Below are 26,534 nucleotides of genomic sequence, written 5' to 3'. Positions count from 1 at the left end.
GGGCGTGCCGTCAGACATCTACTGTATGTAAAATCTGGACTATCCCTTTAAGCATGTGACATTTAGCCGATTAACACAGTAATGTAGAGATACACTGAGCATGTGCTAACAGACTTAGTCATAAACATATGAACACACACACTCACCAGCATCTTCTGCAGCTGCTCAACAGTCTGGTTGGCCACACTGATGCTGTTGATCTCCCTGATCTCGTCTCCTACGTGCAACGTTCCTGAAAAGAAACAAGAGGAAGGAGGAGAAACACATACGTGGAATCAGACCTTCGTCCTCATTAAACAGCCTCGTTATATTTCATTACTTTCTCTTTTTTTCTCCCCAAAGCAGAGAAAAGCATCCTCTGTAATCGAGGTGATTTTCTAATTACCTCATGATAAATCAACTGGGGATTAATTAACAGTATGTTGCCGTCACAACGAAACACAGCAAGTGTTGCCTTCAACCAAAAGAGCAGATAAAGCAGCTGTTGGAGTGTCTGGGGATGCATGTGCTCACACTTAGCAACCTGTACTTCTCTGGTCTCCTGTTTAAGTGAAGATGGAGGAGTTTGTGCTTCCTGTAGATTCACCCTGACAATAACACGATATTTTAAGTTTTATTTTAACTAAAACCCTGTTTTTTTTTTTTTTGTTTAAATGAAATGAAATTATAAGCACCATGAAACAGGGTGTCTGCAGGTATCTGACACTTAACTTTAATGCATATGAAGGCCTTTCTGAAAGATATTTTTAACCACATTAAATTTTTGGATAAGTTATATTTTTCTTATTTGAGCACAGGTTAAGAATTAAAGTAATTATCTATCTGTAGGAATATGGTTATAAGTGTGAGTTAGGTTAATCTGCTTTTTGCCAACAGGTAGAAAGACAGTCTGAGGTTCAGCGGTAGGTTTAAAGATTTGTAACATCAGAAATAAGGACTTTGACACAGGAGAGCTTGACTCATTTTAACTAAGGCTGCAACTAACCATAATTTTCATAGCAGATATATCTGTTGGTTACTTATTACTCCATTAGTTGATGAGTTGTTTGGTCTATAAAATGTCAGAAAACTGTGAAAAATGTCCAGTGTTTCCCAAAGCCCAAGATGACCTCCTGTAACATCTTGATTTGTCCACAATCTAAAAATCATAATGCTCACCCACACCTGCTCCCGAGACCACATCACCCCCGTCCTCCAAAACCTACACTGGCTCCCCATCACACACAGTTCAAAATCCTCCTCCTCACATACAGAAAGCACTCAACAACCAGGCCCCTCCTAACTCACACACCTACTCCACCACCACACCCCCTCCCGCGACCTCCGCTCATCTGAAGGAAATCTCTTCTCACTACCTACATGGACCAAGCACCGAACCTGGGGGGACAGGGCCTTCTCCATCGCTGCCCCCTCCCTCTGGAACTCACTCCCCAAACCCATCCCACACCTCCCAACATTCAAGACCATGCTCAAAACTCACCTTTTTAAATTAGAGTTTTATTCTGACTAAGCTCTATTTTATGATTTTTAAAAAACTGTAGTGTCTCTGAGCATTTGTTAAAAGCGCTTACAAATAAAATGCATTATTATTATTATTATTATTATTATTATAAACAAGGAAAGAAACCAGAAATTCACATTCACGTTTAAGAAACTGGAATCAGAGAATTTTGATTTTTTTGTCTTACAAAATTACTCAAATCCATTAATCAGTTATCAGATTTGCTGGCGATTAATTTAAAGATTTTTTGGGGGGCTTTTCAGGCCTTTAATGATAGAACAGACTTGGCGTGAAATGGGTGAGAGAGAGAGGACGTGACATGCAGCAAAGGGCTGCAGGCTGGAGGCGAACCTGTGGCTGCTGCGGCAAGGACCGAGCCACCACTAAGCCACGACGCCCCAAGGTGATTAATTTAATAGCTGACAACTAATCGATTAATCGTCGCAGCTGAAATTTGGACAAAAAGAAATTGAAATATGGAGAACTGAAATTAGATGACCTATAAATTCACAACTATTTAATGACTTTTAAGGCCTGCTACTTATAAAAATTTAACTTAAAACATTTTGACTCTTCTTAAGGACACACAGACACTCTGTGATGCTGTCAGTGTGAATTAGAAGTCAATCACCAGACATGAAATAGTCAAACTGATTCTTTCAGGTATCACAACAGCCTGTGTTTAATAAATACTACTTACCGCACGCTGCTGTTCGTCTGTAGCAGCAAATTTGACTATTTTACAAATATTTACAAGGCATGCCTCTCATAGAGTCACACAGCCTGTAGGCAGCCATTTATAATATAACACCCTTTATCAATGTGTCGGCATTAAAGGGATATTTCAGATTTTTTAAAGAAGATAGTCTGAGGTATTTATCCATAGTCACTGTATCAGATACAGTAGATGTAAGTCAACAAGCCCCCAGTTTGGAGAAGTAGGCTGGAGTCTGACACAGAAGCTAAGCAATATACTGCTGTGGAGGGGTCAGCAAGAGAACGTATTTTAGCCCAAACAAACTGACTAATTGAGGCAGCAGTAGACCAGCAGCTCCTGTGTTCAGTGAGCTTAAATCACTGTTTTTCTCACTGGAGTCTGGCTGTGAAGAGAGCGATGTGACGACCTCAGACTCATGTCGGAAACTGTGGTCTGACGGGAAGGTAAAGTTGTGAAAATATTCTAAATATAGTGTACACTTAAACTGATGCTGATCTTTTTAGGTGGCTAAAATACATTTTAGATCTGCCCCCTCCACAGCAGCACACTGCTACAGCCTGCTTCTCCAAACTGGTGACCTGCCAACCTCCATCTACTGCAGGTAATATACCGACCATGGATAAGAACCTCAGCCAACCCCACTTCAAAAGATCCCAACTATCTGTTTATTGCCAGTTGTAAGAGCGTACCTTGTCTGTGGATCATCCCTCCATGCATTATCCTCGCAACGATGCAGTGGTTTGACTCGTTCATCTTCAGCGTGATGCCCTGCGTGATGATACAGAGCACACAGTCTTAACAAAAGGCACCATCTCAGTGAGCATGTGTGAGTGAGTGCAGTGCATCTGTCATGCTGCGTTACCATTGGCTCATCTGTGTTCTTCTGGAACTGGACCAGGCGCACCCTGGTGACGTTCTCCAGGTCCATGTCTCCGTTGGCGCTCTCTGGGGAGTCCCCGTTCAGGTAGGGTGAGGTGGGCGGAGGGGTGACCCTCAGAGCCTCGTCGCTGTAAACCTCGTGGGCCACCACGTCGTGCGCCTGCAACAAGGCCTGTGGACACAAACACAGAGTCAGCGTGAGGACGGCTTTATACAGAGATAAAAACAGGAGGATGAGCACGGCAGAAAGAGTGACGGGGTGCCTACAGCTGCAGCTCAGAGGTGAAGGTGTGAGTCGTAATTCTGTCGCAGCCTGGCGATATTTGCACGTGATGTAATGTAGGTAAACACAGTGGATGGTTGTGTGTGATGTCACTGTGCTCAGATGTGGCACTTCTCAAATCAGAGGCTGCAGATTCATCAACATATGTAACTAGCTTCAGATGGCTGCAGGGATTTAAAGAACTGAGGGAGAATCTTTTCATACAGTATAAAGCAACTATCAATATCAGACACTGTGACAACTACTCATTAATCTATAAATAAATGCAGATTGTTTAACTGCTGTTCATGCTGTCAGTGCATTAAAGGCCTTTACACACCGGGGGCGTGATGAATAAACGCCTGCCTGCAAATATTTTGCTGGGATCCTTTTGACCCAGAGCAGCGTCTGGCGGTCTGTTTATGGTCAATTGTTGTATAGCCTCAGGCTACTGTAAGATTTTCTATTGAGTTTCTTGTTAGTAAAATGCACTCAGTGAATCTGAGTTCCCTCTGGCTAAGTTACGCAGTGTATATGTCCAGGGCCTTTGTGTTCCTCATGTCATTTTCTTTAGTACTTACATACATAAAAAATAAAATGCTGTTCCTCCCTGCCCGCAGCAGTACAACAGATAAAAATATATACATTCACCAGCCACTTTATTAGGAACACCTTGCTAGCACTGGGTTGGACCTCCTTTTTAATTCTTGGTGTCACAGATTCAACAAGGTGCTGGAAACATTCCTCAGAGACTTTGGTCCATATTGACATGATGACATCACACAGGTGATCCATGATGAGAATCTCCCGTTCCAGCACATCCCAAAGGTGCTCTATTGGACTGAGATCTGGTGACTGAGGAGGCCATTGGAGTACAGTGAACTCATTGTCATGTTTGAGATGATGTGAGCTTTGTGACATGGTGCGTTATCCTGCTGGAAGTAGCCATCAGAAGATGGGTACACTGTGGTCATAAAGGGATGGACACGCTCAGCAACAATACTCAGGTAGGCTGTGGTGTTTAAACCATGCTCAGTTGGTACTAAGAAAATCTCCCCCACACCATTACACCACCAGCAGCAGCCTGAAGCGTTGATACAAGGCAGGATGGATCCATGCTTCCATCTGAATGTGGTTTTTCCAATCTTCTATTGTCCAGTTTTGGTGAGAAAACCCGTGTGAATTGTAGCCTCAGTTTCCTGTTGTTAGCTGACAGGAGTGGCACCTGGTGTGGTCTTCTGCTGCTGTAGCCCATCTGCTTCAAGGTTGGACAAGGTGTTGTTGCTTCAGAGATGGTCTTCTGCACACCTTGGTTGGAACCAGTGCTTATTTGACTTCCTGTTGCCTTTCTATCATCTTGAACCAGTCTGGCCATTCTCCTCTGACCTCTGGCATCAACGAGGCATTTTGGCTCACTGGATATTTTCTCTTTTTGGGACCATCCTCTGTAAACCCTAGAGATGGTTGTGCTGAAAATCCCAGTAAATACTCAGAACAACAACCATGTCACGCTCAAAGTCACTTAAATCACCTTTCTTCATCATTCTAATGCTCAGTTTGAACTTCAGCAGCTCGTCTTCATCATATCTACATGACTAAATGCATTGAGTTGCTGTCACTTGTTTGGATAATAAGCTATTTGCTTTAAGGAGCAGTTGAACAGGTGTACCTAATAAAGTGGCTGGTGAGTGCATTTAAAATTTCCTTTCAAAACAATACAACAAATGCAGAAATAACCCAATTCTCAGCTCAGTGCCTCATCTGAACCCACCTCCCACCTGTGCACCCTGTGCTCTCTGCTCTGAAATACAACAGACGGACAAAGCAAATTTCAAGGTCAAGTGGTGTGAGGGCTGCTTCAGCTGGCTGCTGCGCCTCCACAAAAATAGTTCCCTAAAACAAAATCGGTTCAAAGTTTAAAACTCATCAAAATTCACCTCAGCAAAATATGTAAATTCAACACTTCAGTGCTTGTTCTGATTTTACATTTGACTCAAAGTGAGTGGGATCCTGAACCCCAAATATACTGTCTCACTCAAGGAGGGACATGGAGAGTATTTCATGGCAATCAAACCACACACAGAGTGAGAACCAGTTGAGCTCGACTTCATTCTCAGGTCAGACCACAGAGGAGCAGGAGGGATTTACATCACGACTCTGTCTGCGTCTCTACTCTGCCGTAGTCTCAGGTATTCCCCCTCTTCCTCAGGTGCCTTTGGTGTGTCGCCCCTGTGTCTGTTTGAGTTAGAGCAGCGTGCGTTGTGAAGCTGCAGAGCCCGCTGGTGCCTCACACCCACAGAGTGTTCCTCTCTGCTCCTCCGACAGCCGCAGAAGCCCCTGAGTGGCACTTTAACAAACCAGTCTGAACTTCAGAGGACGGCAATCAAACCTCAACAAAGGGGGAACCTGTCACTGTCTTCCCTCAGCGTCTCACACACACACACACACACACACACACACACACACACACACACACACACACACAAACACGAACACACACAGATCAGAGAGGCAGAGACGTGAAGGCAGTGGCAGCGTTTCTAACTTCCATGTCAAACTACATCACATAAAAGAAACTTCATGTTCCGAGACACAGAGGAAGTTACGGTTGTGTGTGTGTGTGTGTGTGTGACTGTGCCCTAATGAGGACAGGGTTAAGGGGTTAACTAATCCTTCCGTGCCATGTGGATGTGCTTGAGTGAGTGTGAGAACGCAACCTTAGAGGAGAGATTTTCAGATTATCTGATGCCCCGGTCAAATTCTGTGAAAAGAAAACTTTTCAAAAACAACCTGCAGCACTCAAAACAACTGTGGACTTCACAAACATCCTGTAGATACCTGTTGACATCGAGGTGTTAAAGTGAAACACACAGATGTTGTTAATGTAGCCGAGGACAGAAAAGGTCACGGCAGAAAACACTGAGGTCACACAGTGACATAAACTGCTGCAGGAGCTTTCAAATAATTCGTCTTAAAGAGGGGAACAGGAGGTCGGCGCAGCACTCTGGGTGGACCTCACCTTTCTACAGTTACAGCTTAGATGTGACAGATGTGTGCTTTGAGCTATGCTGCATTCTGTGTTCTCTATTTTCATCTATTTTTTAGTTTTATTTTTTGTATTTATTTGTATTTATATTTTTATTTCCTGAATTGCCTTGTTTGTCTGTTTTATATTCATTCTGTCTATTTTCAGGTGAAGCACTCAGAGCATGTAGTTCCCTTTTATAGAGCACTTTGTGCTGTTTTATTTGTATAGAAGTGCCCAATAAATAAAGTTTATTCTTATCATTATTCTCTCCAGTATAATGGAACTAGACGGCACTTGGCTTGAGGTGCTCAAAGTGCCACAGAAATAGATTTGAGCAACTCAACATCAATGTCTCTTTCTAGAAATCATAACCCGGTTTCAAAAGGTAATCCACAGAACTTGCTGTGAGCAGTTTCATGTAGGAACTATTTTCTTTCTACCGAACTACACCCACCAACTGTGTCACTGCTCAGAAGGAAGTGCTTTTATTACTAGCTCACCTAGCACCACTGAGATAGCTGAAGTCACACCTCTGTAATGTTTACAGCTCTGTCACGAGCGTCTCGTCCATGAGTACATGCACACTTCCTTCTGTGTGGTGATATGGATTGTGGGTGTAGCTCGACAGAAAGGAAATAACATACATGACAAAACGTTTTGACTTGACCAGCGGACTTCACTACAAGCTGACTGGCTACTGTGTAGGATTTAGTGGCATCTAGCCCGTGAGACCCCCCAACCATTAAAATCAATTGATTCATATTGGGATCTTTTTTGTACTTTTAATGTAAATAAAACACCGGAGTGCATAAAACCCCTCAAAATAGAGCTTGTTCATCAAGAAAAAGTGCAAGAGGAGGATCCTCCAGACCCTCTGACAGAGGTGTCAGCTAGGCCCTGAATGTCCTCATTTTACGCTGCCAGTTTCGGTGAATGTTGGGCCGTTTTGCCGGCAAGCTGCGAGTGTTTAGACACACAGAGCTGGATTGGCGAGTTGATCCGAGGTGCCCAATTTTCCGCCTCGTAGGGTAGACATATTGGCAAAACCCCTTTGGTTTAAACAGACTGAGGCGGCCTTCTGCCACGGGAGGGGCTGTTGATGACTTGTGGGAGGAGCTGTTGATGACGCCGCACATGCGAGTCACTGGCGGTGGATAAACAGGAAACAGCTGATAGCAGGAATTAGCGAGCAGCTAGTAGCAAGAGGGAAACACAAACCTGACAGACACTGTAAAGATGAGCAACTGGGGAGACAAGGAATTGCGCGCCCTCCTTGTCCTCGCAAACGAAGAGGCCATTAACCGTCAGATGACGGGGACGGTGAAGAACGGGCCGACTTACGAGAGAATCGCCGAAGGACTGACCAGCCGCGGCTTCCCTCCCACGTCACTGTTTACGTCACACGCTGAGCTACACGTTTTGTTACTTGCTCACGCCCCCCATTGCCCCGAAAAAGGCACATTCTGTATAAACAAAAGTAGGTAGGCGGCATTTTGCTGCACTCCCCGATTTTGTTTTTATACTGCCAATGCTGAAAAAAGACTGACTGGGCTCTCCTGCAAATTTGCACAACTCCTGTTTAAAAAGGGCTTCAGAAATGTCCCTGTGTACACCTGAACTATGTTGATCTGCTGTGACTGGCCCCTGACCTCCTGTTTGTTTGCAAAAGTGTCCCCTGAGCAAAGCAAGTTGAGTATCCCTGGTGCAGGAGAACTACAGTGGCTGCTGAAAAATGCAAATGGACCTATCTAGAGGCAGTGTTTGGTTTGTCCGTTCTTGGCTACTGTAGAAACAACACGGCGGACACCATGGACAAGGACCACGTGTAGATATAAACAGTTCATTCTACGGTAAAAAAACCCACAATGATTCCCTTTCTCAGGTGATTATACACTACAGAAAGTGTAGTTATGGATATCACATTCCATTTCTGCCCCTAAACCCTGCACACTGGACCTTTAAAGGAGGACACTGTTGTAGCACAGACATGAGAGTGATGTTGATATTCTCGTCTCACTCATGGAAAGAAAGCTAATAATTATAATTCCCAAAATGTAGAACTAGTGAGGACAGGAAACAAACACTATTCCTTTAAACACTTCACTCTCACTCCTCGCTGGTGTGGTGTCGTCTGAACTTCGCTCTCACTTGAACTCATCGGAATGCAGAACTCGCCGGTGCCTCTCTTCCTCCCTCCCTCCGTCAGTTTACGCTCCCGTAGCGCTATGAGGGAGCCGGGCCTCTGACCCGACACAGCACATCGCATCAGACTACGCCTTACTGACCTCCATCCACACCTCCCCTCCTTCCTCACCTCGCAGTCTGAACCCTCTCCTTCCATTCATCTTCATCACTGATCTCCTCTCGCTCCTTATCACTGCAGTTTGATACACTTTTCCCTCCTTCTGTTTCACGTCTCCTCCCTCCCTTGCCTCCCCCTCTGTGTTGGTCCGTCTGTCTGATATCATCGAGCAGGCCACTGATCAGAGACGGACATCAGACGCGTTAATGTGATAGGATTAGCAGGGGAGGCTGCTGACAGGCCCATAGTGACTTTCTCTTGACTGGATTAACCCTTGCTGCTCAGTGCTCAGACTCAGGCACGTCTATTTCAGCAGAATTACTCTTGAATGTTGTTTTCAGAAGCAGAGTTGTATCCAAATGTTAATTATATACCGAAATAAAAAACAAAAACTGTGACCTTGTTAAGATGAAACCACTTAGCGCTCTAACTGACACCACGCTGCAGAAAATAAAGCTGTAAAAGCCTCACACTTGTGTTGCTCTCTTTTAGCACTTTCTAACCTCACAAGTTGCAGAATATAAGGCTGAGGCCCGCAGAGGCTGTCGAGCAGAGACACACGGATTCAATCGCGCTTCGTCGAGCTCACGTCTGTTTGTACAGAGGCCTCCTGCACCCGTCTGAGAGCTACAACGGACATGAGTCGTGTGTGTGTTTTGACTCACCATGAAATGTGGCTGGGTCAGTATCCGTCTGAGTTCTTTAGCTTCGTGGTTCTCTGGGTAGCAGGAGATCTCTTCCAGTACCTGTCGATGTAGAGAGAGGAAGAAATATTACAACAGTTTATGATCTGAAGTTCTTCCTCACATCACTCACACACACCTCAGCGCCCTGCCATACCTGCTGCACCTCAGACAGTATATACAGAGCGACTCGACTACCTCACAGCCGCCCTCAAACTTTCACCGCCTCCAACATGTCCAACAGCCAATGTGAGACACCACTCAGAGAGTCAAAGAGACTGGTCAAGGCTCTGCCCCTCCTCCTGCCCTTTAGACGTGACTTGATGTCAGCTCCAGTTATGTTGCGCCTGAATGGTGAATGTGGCATTGTAGAGGTGAGGCCTCTGAGGGTGTGAGTGTGTGAGTGAAACCTGCATTGTGGAGTTACGCTGCACTCTGTCGCTTCAGTCTGCCTGTCAATCAGAGGAGTGTGCAGTTTGCGAGTGTGTGTACATTCAGGTATTCATTATCTCTAAACTGTGATAATCACATTTACTTGTCACGCTCAGGAGACGGCGGCACTCATCGCCATCAAAACCATATGCTGCAATCTTGAGCTGCTCCTGAAGGCTGACAAAACATCTCCCTGCCTCCACACTGAAACTGTCCGATCTTATAAGTATTTCATATTTTGTCATGCAATGTGATTGGTAGAGTCACCACTGTCGCAAACAACATGAACAGAGGTCTGCCCACTTCAGCTCCCTGCAGGGCAGTTTATTAGCACATCCACGAGTTACGTTTCGAGTTAATGCTCTTCTTCAGACTTAGCTGTATGTATAAAGACGCATCTTTAAATCCATATGCTCCGGTCACGTGATTGTCACTGGATGATCTCCGTAAAATACATACCAGAAACAGCAAATTACATTTTATACAGTATATACAAATGCATATTATAATAACAAACCGAACACTGGCTCTAGACAAGGACATTGAGGTTTTTGTGTCCCACCGTTGTTAGCAGCCCCTCCATGACGAGCAGCGCCAGAAAAACACTGATTTGTAATGTGAAAGTGTTTTATTCAGTGTTTTTACTGATTTAAATCCGGTCCGTTTGTTTTGGAGACGAAGAGACCTCTGTGTATAATTCCGCTCACAGCAAAAAACTCCTGAACGTCTGGATCTTAAGTTATTAGAAAAATAAGCAGGTGGAAGAATCACACACACTCTCCCACTCACTCCTCTCGCGTTTAATATTGATGCCGGAGGACAGCGTGCCAAAAAGTACATTTTTGCGTGCCTCCACTTCAGTGAGTAGCGTCTCCAATTCGCATTCTGTGAAGTTTTTCTTTTTTCCTGTCTTACTCATTCTTTTGTTTTAGTTTTCTGATCGTGCAGAGAGGGGAATCTCAGGTGCAGGGCCCATTTAAATATGATTTGCATATTTAAATGGGAGAGTGGACTCCAACATGTGCGCTCAATTCCACGTTGATTGGGATGTACAAAGGAAATATGCTTGGATTCATGCGTATGCACATATTCATACATCTGGATGTTTTTGTGCGTACGACATTTTCTAGATTTAAGCGTATGCCATGTTTCAGTAGGAAATCCACGCAAGTCTTTGTACATGAGGCCCCTGGTGTCTTTGTGTTGGAGAGGAAGAGACCTCTGCAGATGATTTGGCTCCTGGTAAAAGCCTCCTGAACAATGAACACTGAAGGAATTCTAACCAGGAGAAGTTTCAGCTGGTTGCAATCTGCAATCCTTAAAGTTATATAACACTAATCTCTCTAAATCTGACACAGTGAACTTTTAAAACAAGTTGATGCAGTTGATCATTGTAATGATATTTATCAAGAAAAGAACCATAAAGGTCTCCTACAAAAGCCTCCCCAATCCATCACTTCTCTTCTCACCAGAGCAGATCTGAGGTCTGCTTCACTCTAGTTCCTCCTCAGGTGAACACTGAACCTGGACAAACTGCCTGTCTCTACTTTGCACCTTGTAAATGGAATAAATTACAGAGGAGTTTAAAGATTGAGCGTCTCATCCCTCTTAAACTCGGAGTCTATTAAATAATGTCTGTGCTTTTGTTTGTCAGGTCTCAATTACTCAGCAACACCACCTGATTAAATATATATATATATATATATATATAATACTTTGACTCTGAGTCACACTCACAGCAGGTCTGATAATTCCTCCTGCTCAAATGTTCACACTGATTCACTCAGATTATTGTTCAGTACATTCTGATCAAACACAACAGAAAGTTATTAAATATAACCCCAGTTCTAAAAAGTCGGGGCGCTGCGTAAAACATGAATGAAAACAGAATACATGATTTGGCAAATCTTTTTTTGACCTATATTCAGTTGAAGACAGCACAAAGACAAGATATTTAATGTTCACACTGATTAATTTTATAATTTTTTGTAAATATAAACTCATTCTGAATTGGTGGATAGATATTAGAGCTGCAGCAATTAGTCAATTAATCGATAGTTGATGACCAGAAAATTAATAACTTAATCGGTAACTATTTAAGAAATTGAGTTACTGCTTTAGTCGATATTCTTTTGCAAAAGAAAATTTAAAAAAAATGAGAATACTTGCTTATTTCGTGCTTTATACGCAACACTTCCAAGCTTTTCTTTGTCAAAAATAATAATAATAAACTTCAGTGACCTGCTTCAGATTTTTGGATCATTGGTTGGATAAAACAAACCCTCTGAAGACGTCTCCTTGGCCTCTAGGAAATCACAAATTTGACTTTCTGACATTTTAAAGACAAAACCATTAGTTGATTAATGGAGAAAATAATGGGCAGATGAATCGATAATAAAACTAGTCATTAGCTGCAGCCTTCATGGATATTAATGGATAACACCAACTCTCCCCCTCAGTCCGAACCTCCTCCAGCTCAGCCTCCTGGTCTACTCATTAGTACAGTGAACAGCGTGCACCATGGTGGTGAGTTGAGGGCTTACATATTCCAGATGTTTCAAAGCGCCACTTGCTTCGTCTTGGGAGGAACTCTTAAGTGAAGGAAGACACAGGAAGAAGGTTATACAAGCTGCTGACTGTGATGACAGCGGTCCACCCCGCCTTTAATCAGTGCCAGCTGCTTTGAATGGGCTGTGAATTTGTGAGATTAGTATCTACAGCCAGAGCAGTTCACTCCACTCCCAAGAAGGATTAGTTCTAACGCTAAGAGAACTGATAGGTTTGAAGGTAAAGACGTGCATTAGTGGAATCAGAACAAAGCCTTGTTAAAGTCTGAAGCACCTTATCGCTGCTCTGCTGGACCACAAACCCACGAGAGTCGACTGGAAGCTGCAGTCTGATTGGTTCAAAGCATTTCAGGGTCAGCCAGAGTGAATCAGTGGAGACAGAAGGAAAGTGCAGGAGGAGGAGGAGGAGGAGGAGGAGGAAGGTAGGGGAGCAGGAGGAGGAGGAGGAGGAGGAGGAGGAAGGTAGGGGAGTGGGTCGTCCTTGAGGGCGCAACCAAGATTAAATAATGAGTTTATCTGAGGTGAAACTGTGTTGAATTACACTCAGAGTTTACTTAGTACACTCCTGCATGGATTTAATATACAGTCAGGTGATGGACAAAAACAGGAAGTGACCAAGTGGATCAACATTCTTCTGTCTGAAGTAGGGCTGCCCCCCAACAGTCAACCAAACATTGGTCGACCAGAAAGGTTCATTGGTCTCTTAGGCGCCGAAAAAAAACTCTATTAACAGCTGCACCTTGTCAAAATAAATCCAAACCTATCTGACTGGACCATGTGTGACTTTAATTTGAAAGGACAGACACAGGAAGTGTCCAGGCTCAGCAGTCAGACAGGAGTCAGGTTCATTTCCAGGGCTGGTACCTGCGGTTATTCCACAGGCTAGTTAATAACATGTCGGGCAGGAAATCCAAAGTGTGGGATCATTTTGAGAAGGTGAAGGACGAACCCAAGGTGATATGTAAACTCATCTTCATTGGTCGACTACAAACATGACGTATCATCTGAAACATGGAAGTAGCTACATGCCCATTAGCCCACAGCGTCATTAACAGGCGGCTCGCTCAGTGTGTGGCATGCACAATGTATCAGTTTATCATTACATAATCATTACATTCATATCAGAAACAGACTAGTCGACTGACGGCCCTAAATGATGACTACTGGTCGACTAGGAATATTCGTAGTCGGGGGCAGCCCTAGTTTGAAGCTTCGATAAAAAGCGCTACAGATTAAATGTGAACATGCTTCAGATGAAATCAGTTTAATTTACTGCAGGTGAAGCTTTGGCACATTCAGTATATTATTCTAATGTCAGGATAAAAGTGGGTCAGCTACGGAGCACAAATCTATAACCTATTACATACAGATTTTGTGAGATAGATTAAACTGCTCTTCATCTGTGACGAATAAACGAAGCCAAATTGTGCACACAATCCTTTAAATCACTGGTACCTTAATGAATATGTGTAGAATTGGAGCATTAAAGAAAAGGTGCAGAGTTCAAGGCTTTGCTTTTGCTGTAATCATTTCTCCTGCTCATTCTAACCATTAAAAGATCCTTTAATAATTCAGTTTTAATCAAAGTAATGGAGTACAAAATCCACAGCCCTGGTTTTGTGCTAAAATGTATTCAGAAGTTTATCTGAAGTTCACATCAGGTCAGTCTGAGTCTCATCTTTTCAGTGCAGAATTCCCTTTTGTGTTTCCTTGTTGGGTTGCAGCAGAGGGATAATAATAAGAAAAAGGGAGAATTTTGTACTTTAAAGAGTACACTTTGGAAAATTAGATTTTAATCTCTGGTGGTTGAAGCCTCAAATTAACCTCTGATAAACTGTGGAATATATTTTTACACTATAAGGAGTGATCTGAGGATTTCGTCCAGTATGAACAAGAATATTAACAGAAGGTAAATCCAGTATAACTCTACGTTTATATGACATCAGAGAAAATGGATTTATTGTGTCAGCTTGACTAAAACCAGCCTTTAAAATACATTTTGATATGATGTGATAATAGGATGTTGGAAACTTATTACTTGACTCCTTTACATTTCTTTGACGGCTCTCGTTACTCGTTACATTTGCTTTGAAGTCAATGGATGATCTTATCCTCTTTCTAAAATGCATAAGTCCATAAACTGTAATCATACAGTTCTGCATAGTTTGTCCAAGTGGTGTTCCCATACCTCTACCTCGCACATGTGCTACTCAGATTGCTCAGCTTATCAGCAGAGATAGGTAGAGCGGTTACTATGGTGGCTACAGCAGCAGATGTAGATGAAGATTCTTCCTTTTGTCCTTTTGTCACTTTGTGTTTGTGTGGGTATCTCTATCCGCTTTGCACAGTATTCAAGAAGCTTTTCACTCTACGAGCACATCAGTGCAAAAAAGCAAGTACTCCAGTACTGTAACTCAAGTAATAATTTGAGCAACTTTCACTTGTATTGGAGAAATATTTGACCAGGAGTATCTGTACTCTGACTCAAGTAATAGCATGGTGGGCCTTATCCACCTCTGATTGCCTGTCTGAAACTGTATCCTGCTGCCTGTCTTGTCCAGGACACTCTTGAAAAAGAGCTTTATAATCTTAAGAGTTTTTTTCTGGATCGATAAAATAAATAAATAAATAAATAAAAAACAAACCTTTAAGTATTTTTCCCCTAATGTTAATTCATTTTTTTTAAGCCATCCATCCATTTTCATCTGTTTATCCGAAGCCGGGTTGCAGGAGCAGCAGGCCAAGAGACGTCCCTCTCCCCAGCAACACTTTCCAGCTCCTCCTGAGGGACCCCGAGGTGTTCCCAGGCGAGATGAGATATATAATCCCTCCAGTGTGTTCTGGGTCTGCCCCGGGGCCTCCTACCAACACCTCAAACAGGAGGCGCCCAGGAAGATACTGATTCGATGCCCAAACCACCTCAACTGACCCCTTTTGACATGAAGGAGCAGCGGCTCTACTCCGAGCTCCCTCTGGATGTCTGAGCTCCTCACCCTATCTCTAAGGCTGAGCCCAGACACCCCAAGGAGGAAACTCATTTCGGCCGCTTGTATCCACAACCTCATTCTTCCGGTCACTACCCAGAGCTCATGACCATAGGTGAGAGCTGGGACGTACATGGACCAGTAGATCCAAAGCTTTGCCTTCTGATTGAGCTCCCTCTTCACCACGATGGTCCGGTGCAGCGCCTGCATCACTGCAGCATTTTAGTTACTTCTTTTACTTTACTCCTCTTTATCATTTATTATGGTAATTCTATGTATGTTAGAAAGAATGTCTGTGAATGTGTTTAAGTATTTAAATTACTGTCATATCTTTTATAGTTTTGCTTGTTTTTGTTATTGGAGAAGTTGGGATCGTGAGGTGGGAGGGACGTACAGTCGCTGTTGAAAAGACTGACACTTTCATTTTTCTTTTGTTTATTTGAGAAGGAGCTCAAGTACTGTAATGTATAAATTATAAATTAATAAGGATAAATACAATTTAGGAGCTGAGGTATTCCTGTAAATCAATAATCATTCAAGGTGCAGTAAAGACAGTCAGTGCTGTGAGAAAGCTTTTGCTCCTTTCACTGTTTTATTTCCTTTTTTCCTTTTCCCGTGAAGCATAAATTAGAGGAACTACAGTAGGAGGTACTGATGTGGATCCAAATAAACTTAATTTCTATGCAGAGTGGTTACAGTTTTTTATAATGAGTGACACCACTGCAGTCAAAAAGTTCTGTTTTCCGTATTCACACGTCTCCCAGACTGTGTGTTCATTCCTCCTATCATTCGCCATCTGCTGGGAACTGCTGGGACAAATCTGAGCTCTCCTAAACCCCGGAGCAGATAGCATTACTTTCATGCCTATAAAAAGACGATAAAATCATTTCGGAAACAAGCATGCATCATGCCAAGAGTTTCAAGCTGGCCAGGACAAAAAACGTCGACTCTGAGATGCTTTGAAAACACAGTGAGTCTGGTTATAAGCAGAGTTTAGTGTGTTTGTGATGCTGAAGTGGCGTTTCTTCTCTGTAGCCAGAAAACTAATAAAAGACACGGCGGATTAAAAAAGTCTTAACTCCCTCACACTCGCACAGACAGCGTCACATCTGTTGCGGCTCCATCTGCAACTCTTGATCCATCCAGACTGATTTAAGTAGGAAAATGTGAAGCTGACTCTATAAGCAGAGCTGCTCGGACACAGTGTACACAGAGCTGTGTTAATTAGCCAGGTCTCTTTGACATGAACCAAAAGCCACATAAAACAGAGCTCGCCTCCCCTAAATGCTTTTCCCCGTCTTAACAGCGCTGGGCTTTGAGACGCCAGCCCTCACCCACTGCCTCACTCTTCAGACTTTTTAATTGCTCCCCTCAACAAAGCACACAACGTAAACACGGCAGCATTTTGTCTACCTGCACACACAGATACACTCACACACTTTTCATTTCTCACACACACTCCTTGTTAAGCTCCAGCCTGCATCCTGCTCGAGTGTTTACACTGAGAGGTAAACACATCAACCCAAACTAACAGTGTGTGTGTGTGAAGTCATCACAGCCAGGGTCAGACCCCGGAGACCATAATGCAACTCTCTGTAAAGAAAGAAAAACCACACTAATAGCCCACAAACACACTGTTGGTGTGTGTGTGTGTGTGCATCTCTAATGAGGAAGGTCACACACAGAAGCCAGAGCTCTTTATTAAAGCAGCTCTGTGTAAACAGGCCACTGGGCTGTGATACAGCTGCTCCGACAATCAGCCCGAGTCACAGCGAGTCTGATCGGGAGCACACAAACCTCAGGAGGTCACTGGAGTTTGAGAGGAAGCTCACAGAGGACTCAATAACTCCACATGAATAATTGAATGATTCAATCTCTCTCTAATTTTGAGTCAATATAATTTCTGTGCAGCTGTAAAACAAATCAGGAAGAGCTGACCTTTTCTCCTTGTGTTTGTGGAGTTTACATCTTCGTATCACTTCCTACAGGTGCTCTAGTTTTACTTCTTGTACTTTGTTTGAGTATTTTCTTTGTGTGCCACTTTAACTCTACTATGCTTCTGTTTTTAAAGAGACAGTTCAGATTTTTTTTTTTTGCAGTGGGGTTGTATAAGGTGAGACAGTGTATTACATACAGTAGACGTAAGTCGGCATTTGGCTAGGACTAATCGACTATTAAAATAATCGGTGACTATTTCAGTAGTTGATTAATCGGTTTGAGTCCGTTTGAGTGAACTAAAACCCTTTGGCGTGAGTACGAAACAAGACATTAGATGACATCATTTTGGGGTTTGGGAGAGACAGACCGACATTTTTCAACATTTTAACACATTTTTTGATAAAATGATTAGTCGACTAATCGAAGAAATAATCGACAGATTAGTCGACAATGAAAATAATCGTTAGTTGCAGCCCTAGTCTGCACGCCCCATGATTCAAAAAGCAGGCTAAGTGTCTAACATGGAAGCTAAGCAATGCGCTGCTGTGGAGGGGTCAGCAACAAAACAAATTTAGCCACCTAAAAAAAATCAGTATCAGTTTAAGTGTATGCAATATTTAAAATATATTTTCACCGCTTTTCCTTGCTGTCAGTGATTTCAAGAGGGAAAATGAAGCTGTTATATCGCTCTCATCAAAGCCAGACTCCACTGAGAAAAACAGTGATTTAACACAGCTGATCACAGGAGCTGCTGGTCTACTGCTGCCTCGGCCAGTTATTTACTTTGTGTTATTGTGTGTCTTTGGCGTTTAGAGGGGTTGGTTCAGATTCACCAAAGTCACACAATAACACAAACTAGCTGATCAAAGTGATCAGAGTCTGGTGGCTTTGACGAGAGCATAGTTGGGGAACTGAGGCTGTTGATGGCTTCCCTGTTGGCTTGGGCTGTCTGATGGAGAGGTTAAGTAGTGAAAATAATCTCAATATAGTGTACACTTAAACTGATATTTATTTATTAAGTTAGGTGGGACATTTTGTTGCTGACCTCTCCACAGCAGCACATTGCTGAGCTTCCATATCAGACTCACACCTGCTTCTCCAAACTGAGGGCGTGCTGACTGACATCTACTCTATGTAATATACTGTCTGAAGATCCGAACTGTCCTGTTAAATCCTGTCCTTCAAAGGGTTTACAGACTTGCCTCGGTGCCTGACACCAACTCTTCCAGCTCTGTTGTGAAAACACCTGATTTTAGGGTTATTTTAACAGTTTCAGTTGTTGGATGACTTATTTTATTTATTTATGTCTTTTAACTGTGTGCTTTCATTTTGCTGCTCTTTAAATTTTGTCTGTATTTGTTTCTTTTTATGCTGTCGATGGAAAGCACTTTGTGCTCCCCGCTTGAAAAGTGCCAAACATTTATTCATTATTTTGTTTATGTCTGTGTCATGCCAAATCATTTGGCCCATCCCACAGGAGATTACAAGACACAATTACTTTGCATAGCATCTTCCGGTCTTGCATGCACAGAGGCATTTCTACAGATAACTGGTTTATTTATATGTTTGATATGTAAACACATATCTCAGTCTTTGTGCATCTTCCACAGTTACAAAATCAATATCTGTTTTTATCTCATGAAACAAAGCAGCACTGTGGGGGTCACTATAAAAAGGCTAGATAGGAAATGAAACAGAACTCACAGTCTATACAAATTTTCCAGTGTTTGCAAACAAGTACTTTCTAATCAACAGTACTAAAATCGGTCAAATTTGTATGGCACACTAAACTACAAACATTATTAATCAAAAATAAACAGTCCGTCTAGTTTTAGAGTATTGTACTCTTACTGCCACTACATGGCACAAGTTAAGCAGAAGGAAGTATCCCAGGTCAAGTAACCCCAAAATGTATTGTCCTTATATGAGGACACAGGGTCTCAGGAGGATAAAGATGGATGCATGAAAGACTAACTTTGATTATAAAGGTAACAGACTGACAGTTCCAGGAAAGCTGGGTTTTTAGTTGTGTGAAAATGAGATAAGTGACTGACTGACTCCTCAAGAATGTAACTATACATGAAGTTATGGAGGCTACGGAGTAGAGGCTGACATTTTTCAGGAATCCTTTAGGTCACAGGATTCCCACAGGATGGGAGGCAATTTCACTGTTCATCACGTGAGCAGGACAGGAGGGAATCACAAGCCTGTCACACCTCTCTGCTCCTGGAACGCCGGCTGTCTACAATCATACACTGAGGTGGCATTATGCTGGCATTTTTTGGTTTGTGGGATCTCTGTGTAAAACTTAACTTGAATAAACGCGGGAACAGGAGTCATTCTTCTGGGACTGGGACGAGAGAGGAGTTTTTTGTTGGAGCGGGATGATACAGGAGTGAAAATCCACTCCCTTGAAACCCTCTACTGAGGAGATACTGAACTCCGTTTCCACCAACAGAGGGGGGACCAAACATGGGGACGTACGGAACGGTTCTGTTGGTACCATCCACAACTTTTCACAGTGGGAACAGAAAAAAAAGTGTACCGAGCTGAGCTGAACTGAACCGGACTGCTCGGTAGAAACGGGGCTTTGGAGACTGCTATAACAGTGATTGGTCAGCGTGGACTGCTCGTATTTTCTCCTACAAGTTTCTGAAGGTGGTGGAGTTTTTTCATCATAAAGAAAACATGACGCAAGCTGAAAGCAGTCATCGTCTCGGCTATCGCCTTTTCAGTAGCACACATCTATGAAGGCTGCAAACCTGCATCACTCTACATCACAGTGACTCAGTGAACATGAGCAGCCTTGACTTTATTCCTCTGTATCACAAATTGAATGAGAGAAAGTAAGTTAAAGCTCTCAACATGTGAAATCTGACGCTGGAATATAAATCATCACTGTGGGCTGCAAAGCTGCAAAAAGCAAAATCTGAGCTCTCTGCAGCGTCGTCTTTAAGGTCAATATTTCAGAAACTGACTAAACTGATTTTTACTAGCGCCCCCACCCATCACATTCAAAATTGGAAAATTACTTATTAAATTGCTCTCATGGTCCCGAGCGTCATAAAACTTTCTCAAATGGCATAAATGACCTTTTAAACCTTCGCTTCACAGAAATGAGGTTTTCTGGTGACAGCTCTGGGTTACATTGATCCAATATTAACTGTGTTTCAGCAAAAGAGCAGGACGTGACAAATGTCCGCCGTGTTACAGAGCTGTATTCGCCGTAAGGGAGCGGCCTAGTTATAATGTATGAGCAGTGTGAGGTCGAGGTTTCATCAAACACACCCTTAAATTCCACCGTCACATTTCAGATGAAGGGTTTTTTGATATTCCAACAAGTTTATTAAAGTGAGATTCTCTTTGAAGGATGACGTTAAAGTTGGAGTATTCCCCATTTTTACACCGATGCCTCCCGGGACACACGTGTTTGTGCCCAGCGCTGACGTCACACAGAGGAAACAGAGCAGGAGAGCAGACTGATCCACAGCAGAGACGAGTTAGAGCTTTAGTGAGCCAGAAGCGAGAGGAGGGATTAATTCAGACACAAGTGTGAGCTCAGAGAGGGAAGCCAGCGACTAGTGAGTCTGCCATTCAAATCATGATCACACACATCACATGAAGAAGAACGGGACAAACAGGAAGTGTGCTCGTGTTAATGCTGATGTGTAACTGTTGTATGTAAAGTGTGTGTGTGAGTGTGTGTGTTCACCTCTTTGGCTCTCTGCACGGCATCACTGGGGGGGTTTCTGATCTGTGGTGACGACTTGGTGTTGATCTTATCGTAGAGCTGAAACCAAAAGATAAAAGTCAGTCAGGCGGAGAAACACAGATGATCAATGACGCCTCGATAACAGCTGATTGATCAACAAGTTCGTCAGATGAGAGAAAGCCAATCATGGTTTGTTTTTTAAAGATTATTGATCAATTTAAGCCTCTGTTAAATGTGGGATGGGTTTCTACACCCAACGGGAACAGAGAATGTTCACCTCCAGAAGAAGCTAAAATAGTTGTGACTTTTTGGAGGATTTGTTGATTGTAAATACCGGTCATATCCCGTTGTGTACAGGTCACTAAACCATCCACGTTTACATTCACACCTATAGACTGTGGGAGGAAACCACGCTGCCACAGTGAGAACATGCAAACTCCACACAGAGGGTGTTCGAACCTGACACCATCTTGCTGTGAGATGACAGTGCTAACCACTGCAACACCGTGCTGCCCCAAATTATCATCTACTTTGTTTAATTTAATCAGATATAATGTCACGAAAGGTTATGCTACAGCAACACAAAGATGCACAATTTATTCAGTTTTTGGACAAAGTTTTATAGCTGTGATGAGGCCTAAAAGTTAATAATGTCCCCGTCTGATCAATCACCAATTAACCTGCATGTCTTTGGACTGTGGGAGGAAGCTGGAGCACCTGGAGGAAACCCACGCTGACACGGGGAGAACATGCAAACTCCACACAGAGGGGCTCCCCCACCCTGGGTTCAAACCAGAAACCCTCTTGCTGTGAGGCGTGCCGCCCTATATACTGTTGTTATAGAATGTCACATCAAAACTGTTTATACTGGCAGCGATGCTAATTTGAGATGACTGCAACACTTGCTTAGTGACAATTTTGAACAAATTTTCACCATCTTTTTATTCAGAAATAAATTCTGAGAGTTATAGATCCTTCTAGGAAAGGTAGCACCTCATTGGAGGAGGCAGAGGACCAACGACTATAGATATAGACCCAGAGCGTCAGGCAGCCTGTCTGAAGTGAATTTGCGTTCCCTCTGGTAAACAGTTACACAGTGTATATGTCTCGGGCTTTTATTGTGAAAGGTAAGAACAGAAGGAATGGACCTGGACACGGAGCCTTGGTTAAGGTTGAAAGGAGTAATAAAGTTTGCCCTCTTGGTTCTGACTTCGGAGTCTCCGTGTTGTTTCCAGGCCTCATAGAGGAGATTGATATCTGATTTCATAGCTCTGAACTGCGTGAGGAACACTGCTGCTATAATATGTAGTGATGTCACCTTGTCATGTTTTTGAACTAGTATTAGTGAGGGTGAACCCATGAGTGTTTTATACACTCTCTTTTAGGTGTGCAATATTACTGATGCCATGTTTTTATATATATATGTTACAGGGGATGATCCTTTGTAAGCCCTATGACGTTTTCCTGCCTTTGAATATTTAGGTTTGACTTCATTCCCACTGTAGATACGTATATACAGAAGATATTTTTAGGGCATTTTGCCTTTGATGGACAGGACAGCCAAGTGTGAAAGGGGGAGAGAGAAAGAGAGAGAGAGGGGATGACAGGCAGCAAAGGACCACAGGCTGGACTCGAACCCGGGCCACTGCGGCAACAGCCTTGTACATCCACTAAGCCACCGACGCCCCATTCATCCACACTGTTAAATCCTTTTGTCAGTTATCTTGAGTTATCTTATTATATAATGAGGAAAACTCTGTGTGTGTGTGTGTGTTCCACGTTTTTCTCCTCACTGACTTGGTCAATCCATGTGAAATTTGGCACAGTGGTAGAGGGTCATGGGAGGATGCCAATGAAGCAATATTACATCAGTTGGCCAAAGGGGGGCGCTATAGCAACCCATTGAAATGTCAAACTTTGAATGGGCATATCTCATGCCCCGTATGTCGTAGAGACATGAAACTTTGCACAGAGATGCCTCTCCTCATGAGGAACACATTTGCCTCAAGAACCCATAACTTCCGCTTATATAGATTTTCCGCCATTTTGAATTTTTTGAAAAACACTTCAAATGGATCTCTTCCTAGGAAGTTTGAGCGATCTGCATGAAACTGGGTGAACATAATCTAGGGACCAATATCTAAAGTTCCCTCTTGGCAAAAGTTGGAAAACTTACTAAAACTGAGCTTCTATAAGGCAATGAATATTGCGGAGGGCGTGGCTCATCACATAAAGGTGTATAACATCTCAAGGGTTTCACCCATCACCACGCAACTTTGTAGGCATATGACCACACATAATCTGAGGGGACCCCTCCATTATTGACCCCATCAAACAAAATGGGGGCGCTAGAGAGCTCATTTCTTATCTAGGCCTAACCGCCATATGGATTTTTACTAAACTTGGTAGATATGTAGAACAGGACGCCTCAAGGTGACTGGAGAAATTTAACTCTAATTGGCAACTGGGTGGCGCTATGACAACAGAAAAATGCTTCACAATGGCTAAAATGTGACCGATCGCTGTGGCTCCCCCTGTGGACCAATGTTGGTGTTTGTTTCTAATGTTTGGTATGACTAAGTCATGGTATGGTATGCTGTACATAATCACGGAAACTGTCAGTGTGTCATTCTGTCAGTCAGTCATTCTGTCTGTCCCACGTTTTTCTACTCACTGACGTGGTCAATCTATGTGAAACTGCACATAGGCATTGAGGATTGGCATAGGTAGAAGGTGACAAAGCCACCAATGGGTATGGACTAGTAATAATGATTCTTATTTTATTTAAATCGTTTCTTTTCTGTTTATTTGGCTTTGAACCTTTTTTCTTGTTACTATATATGTTGATTATTTACAGTATACATTTAAGTCATTTTCATTTGCAATTTCTGCCAACGTGTTTTTTTTGTGTAGTAGGGCTACACCTATATATCATGTAAGCTGTGTCACATGATCCTCCCGTTTCCAATCCATTTTACACCCTGATGAAGACTCTCTAATGGAAACGCACTGGTTTATCCATGTATTAATAAAGCATTTTTAATTATAGTCAGAGTGCCTCGGATGCATTTTTGGACATGCTTGCCTTTACCATGGACTTTAACACTGTTGTTGTTGTTTTTTTATCTCTGTGTTGTTGTTATTTCAAACACCATGATTGGCTGATGCCTTTATTCATGGTGCTAAAGCTCAGAAAAATCAACCTCTACTAGTCACACTCTATGTGAAAATACTCAAAACAGCAGTTTGAAAAATGTGTTGACCTACGAACTGATATACACACAAAAAAACACCCACATGTGGAGGAGCTTTCAGATATATGAAAAATATTGTGCTAAAATCTGATTATAAAAGATTTCTTACACTGCAGTTACACAGTTTGCTTTGTTACTTTGAGGATCTGTGAATCAGCAGCTCAGTTGCATCTTCTTTTATTTCCATCTCTGGAGCTCTGGAGGACCTTGTTTACTGTAAACTGTATTATGTGGCGGAACTGCAGCTATCTTTGGTGTGTGGAGACAAAATGTGGTTAAAACTTTGGTGTTTTTCCACTGAGATTGGTTAAAAACAAAGCAGTTGTCCTCATTTATCCCACGTGTCCTCAGCTATCTCCCTCTGTTTGGTTTCGTTTGGCGTCAGAGCGTCAATACCACTTTTTCTGTTTTGTTCTTTTTCTTCTCGACATCGAACATTTAACAAGAAGGAACTGTTTTCTCATCTCTCTGATTGAAGGACGACAGACACAAGAGCTCTGTCTGTAAAAATCCCAGCTGACTAATAAACCGCGCAGACTAGACGGGCTTGTATGGGTCTAGTCAAAGACGAGGAGTGTGGGTGTATTTAAGAGATTTTATGTTTGTAGACAAAAAGTCCCTGAAACACAGTCTGAACAAAGGCAGCAGCTGTGCGCTCCGACCGAAGCAGAGGGCGGCTGTTTTAACAAAAGATCATCTAAAACAACTGTCATCATATTCAAAGCTGTGTCATGTTTGATGAGTAACTCGTCTGGTGTATTTTTCATTTAACCTCTTGTACAAAACACAACACACACACACACACACACACACACACACACACACACACACACACACACGGAGTCACAGACAAACAGTCCTTTTGTAACAGACAGTTCAATACAACCCTGAGACTCAACACGCTTCTGTTTTCCCTCTCACAACAACATCAACAGCAGCAGCAGCAGCAGCATTACACATGTGATGCTGGACATCATCACAGAGCATGTGATGGACACAAAAACAACACTGACCTCAAAAACTCCTCATGGTCTGCATGTTGTGCACTGGAGTATCAGATCCAGCACTACAACAGTTCAGTTTGCTTTAAAGAAATTAGGCTGCACAAAGTGTTTTTAAACCACAGGTGAAAATAAAGGTGTGAAAAGCTGCTAAAAAAACACACTCGAAGGCGAAGAGAGCAGAGGTGTGACAGGACACAGGAGTCACGGTTCAGTGCATGTTTGGTACAGCGGGAACAAAAAACAAAAACAAAAACAAACACATGAGGATTTCTTTTCATTTCCTCTGAACAGCAGAACAAGTGTCAAACACAGAAACAATCCTCCTGCTGGGGACTAAGGGAACATTTTGCCCGCCAGCAACTTTGGTAAACTATTTTCATTATAAAAATAAAGAACATGTCAAACACTTGTGTATCACACGTACGAACACTAAACAAACACTTTCCCAAAAGGCAACAGGTCACAACAGGTTGTAAAACTGAAAAACTCCTGTTGTGATATGAAACTGAAAACACCAAAATACATAGGATAATAAAAAGAGTTCCACCTTGGCTTTATCTCAACATTCAAAGCACCTAAGCATTCAACATCCTGCTCATCAGCACATCTGGGCAATGCTGTCGAATGTGTGTTAGCATGTTGGATGTGTTTAGTCCAGTTCAGACCAAAGATTCAAGATGAGACGAGGAAACAGGAAACTACTTGCAACGCTCCGTTCTGCAACGTTCTAAAAACCTGCCGGTTCACCCCAAGTCACAATGATGAGACGGTGTATCATCTCTAGTCAACAACTCTCTGTGCTTCTGATCTGTAACGTTGACAGGAAGTGACCACCGTGAGACGGCGTATCGTCTCTAGTCAACAACTCTCTGTGCTTCTGATCCGTAAGGGTTGACAGGAAGTGACCACCGTGAGACGGCGTATCATCTCTAGTCAACAACTCTCTGTGCTTCTGATCCGTAAGGTTGACAGGAAGTGACCACCGTGAGACGGCGTATCATCTCTAGTCAACAACTCTCTGTGCTTCTGATCCGTAACGTTGACAGGAAGTGACCACCGTGAGACGGCGTATCATCTCTAGTCAACAACTCTCTGTGCTTCTGATCCGTAACGTTGACAGGAAGTGACCACCGTGAGACGGCGTATCATCTCTAGTCAACAACTCTCTGTGCTTCTGATCTGTAAGGTTGACAGGAAGTGACCACCGTGAGACGGCGTATCATCTCTAGTCAACAACTCTCTGTGCTTCTGATCCGTAACGTTGACAGGA

The 26,534-nt window shown here is 42.9% G+C and overlaps 1 protein-coding gene across 14 annotated transcripts in view; it reads right to left on the bottom strand.

Moving 5' to 3' along the window:
- caska (calcium/calmodulin-dependent serine protein kinase a) overlaps positions 1-26,534 on the bottom strand; it is a 204,484-nt gene that overhangs the window by 22,921 nt on the left and 155,029 nt on the right. For 8 of the 14 annotated variants that reach the window (XM_050048418.1, XM_050048421.1, XM_050048422.1 and 5 more), the window contains 5 exons: positions 21,007-21,084; positions 9,356-9,436; positions 3,082-3,270; positions 2,909-2,987; positions 147-232 (listed from right to left, as the gene is read on the bottom strand). In XM_050048418.1, coding sequence (XP_049904375.1) covers positions 147-232; positions 2,909-2,987; positions 3,082-3,270; positions 9,356-9,436; positions 21,007-21,084 — 513 coding nt within the window. Of the gene's footprint in view, positions 1-146; positions 233-2,908; positions 2,988-3,081; positions 3,271-9,355; positions 9,437-12,348; positions 12,397-21,006; positions 21,085-26,534 lie in introns of all 14 variants that reach the window. The other 6 variants (XM_050048414.1, XM_050048415.1, XM_050048417.1 and 3 more) reach the window with 1 other exon arrangement.

Source organism: Epinephelus moara, chromosome 7 (genome assembly GCF_006386435.1).
Source record: "Epinephelus moara isolate mb chromosome 7, YSFRI_EMoa_1.0, whole genome shotgun sequence".
Classification (NCBI taxonomy): domain Eukaryota; kingdom Metazoa; phylum Chordata; class Actinopteri; order Perciformes; family Serranidae; genus Epinephelus; species Epinephelus moara.
This window is presented reverse-complemented; position numbering and strand designations above follow the sequence as displayed.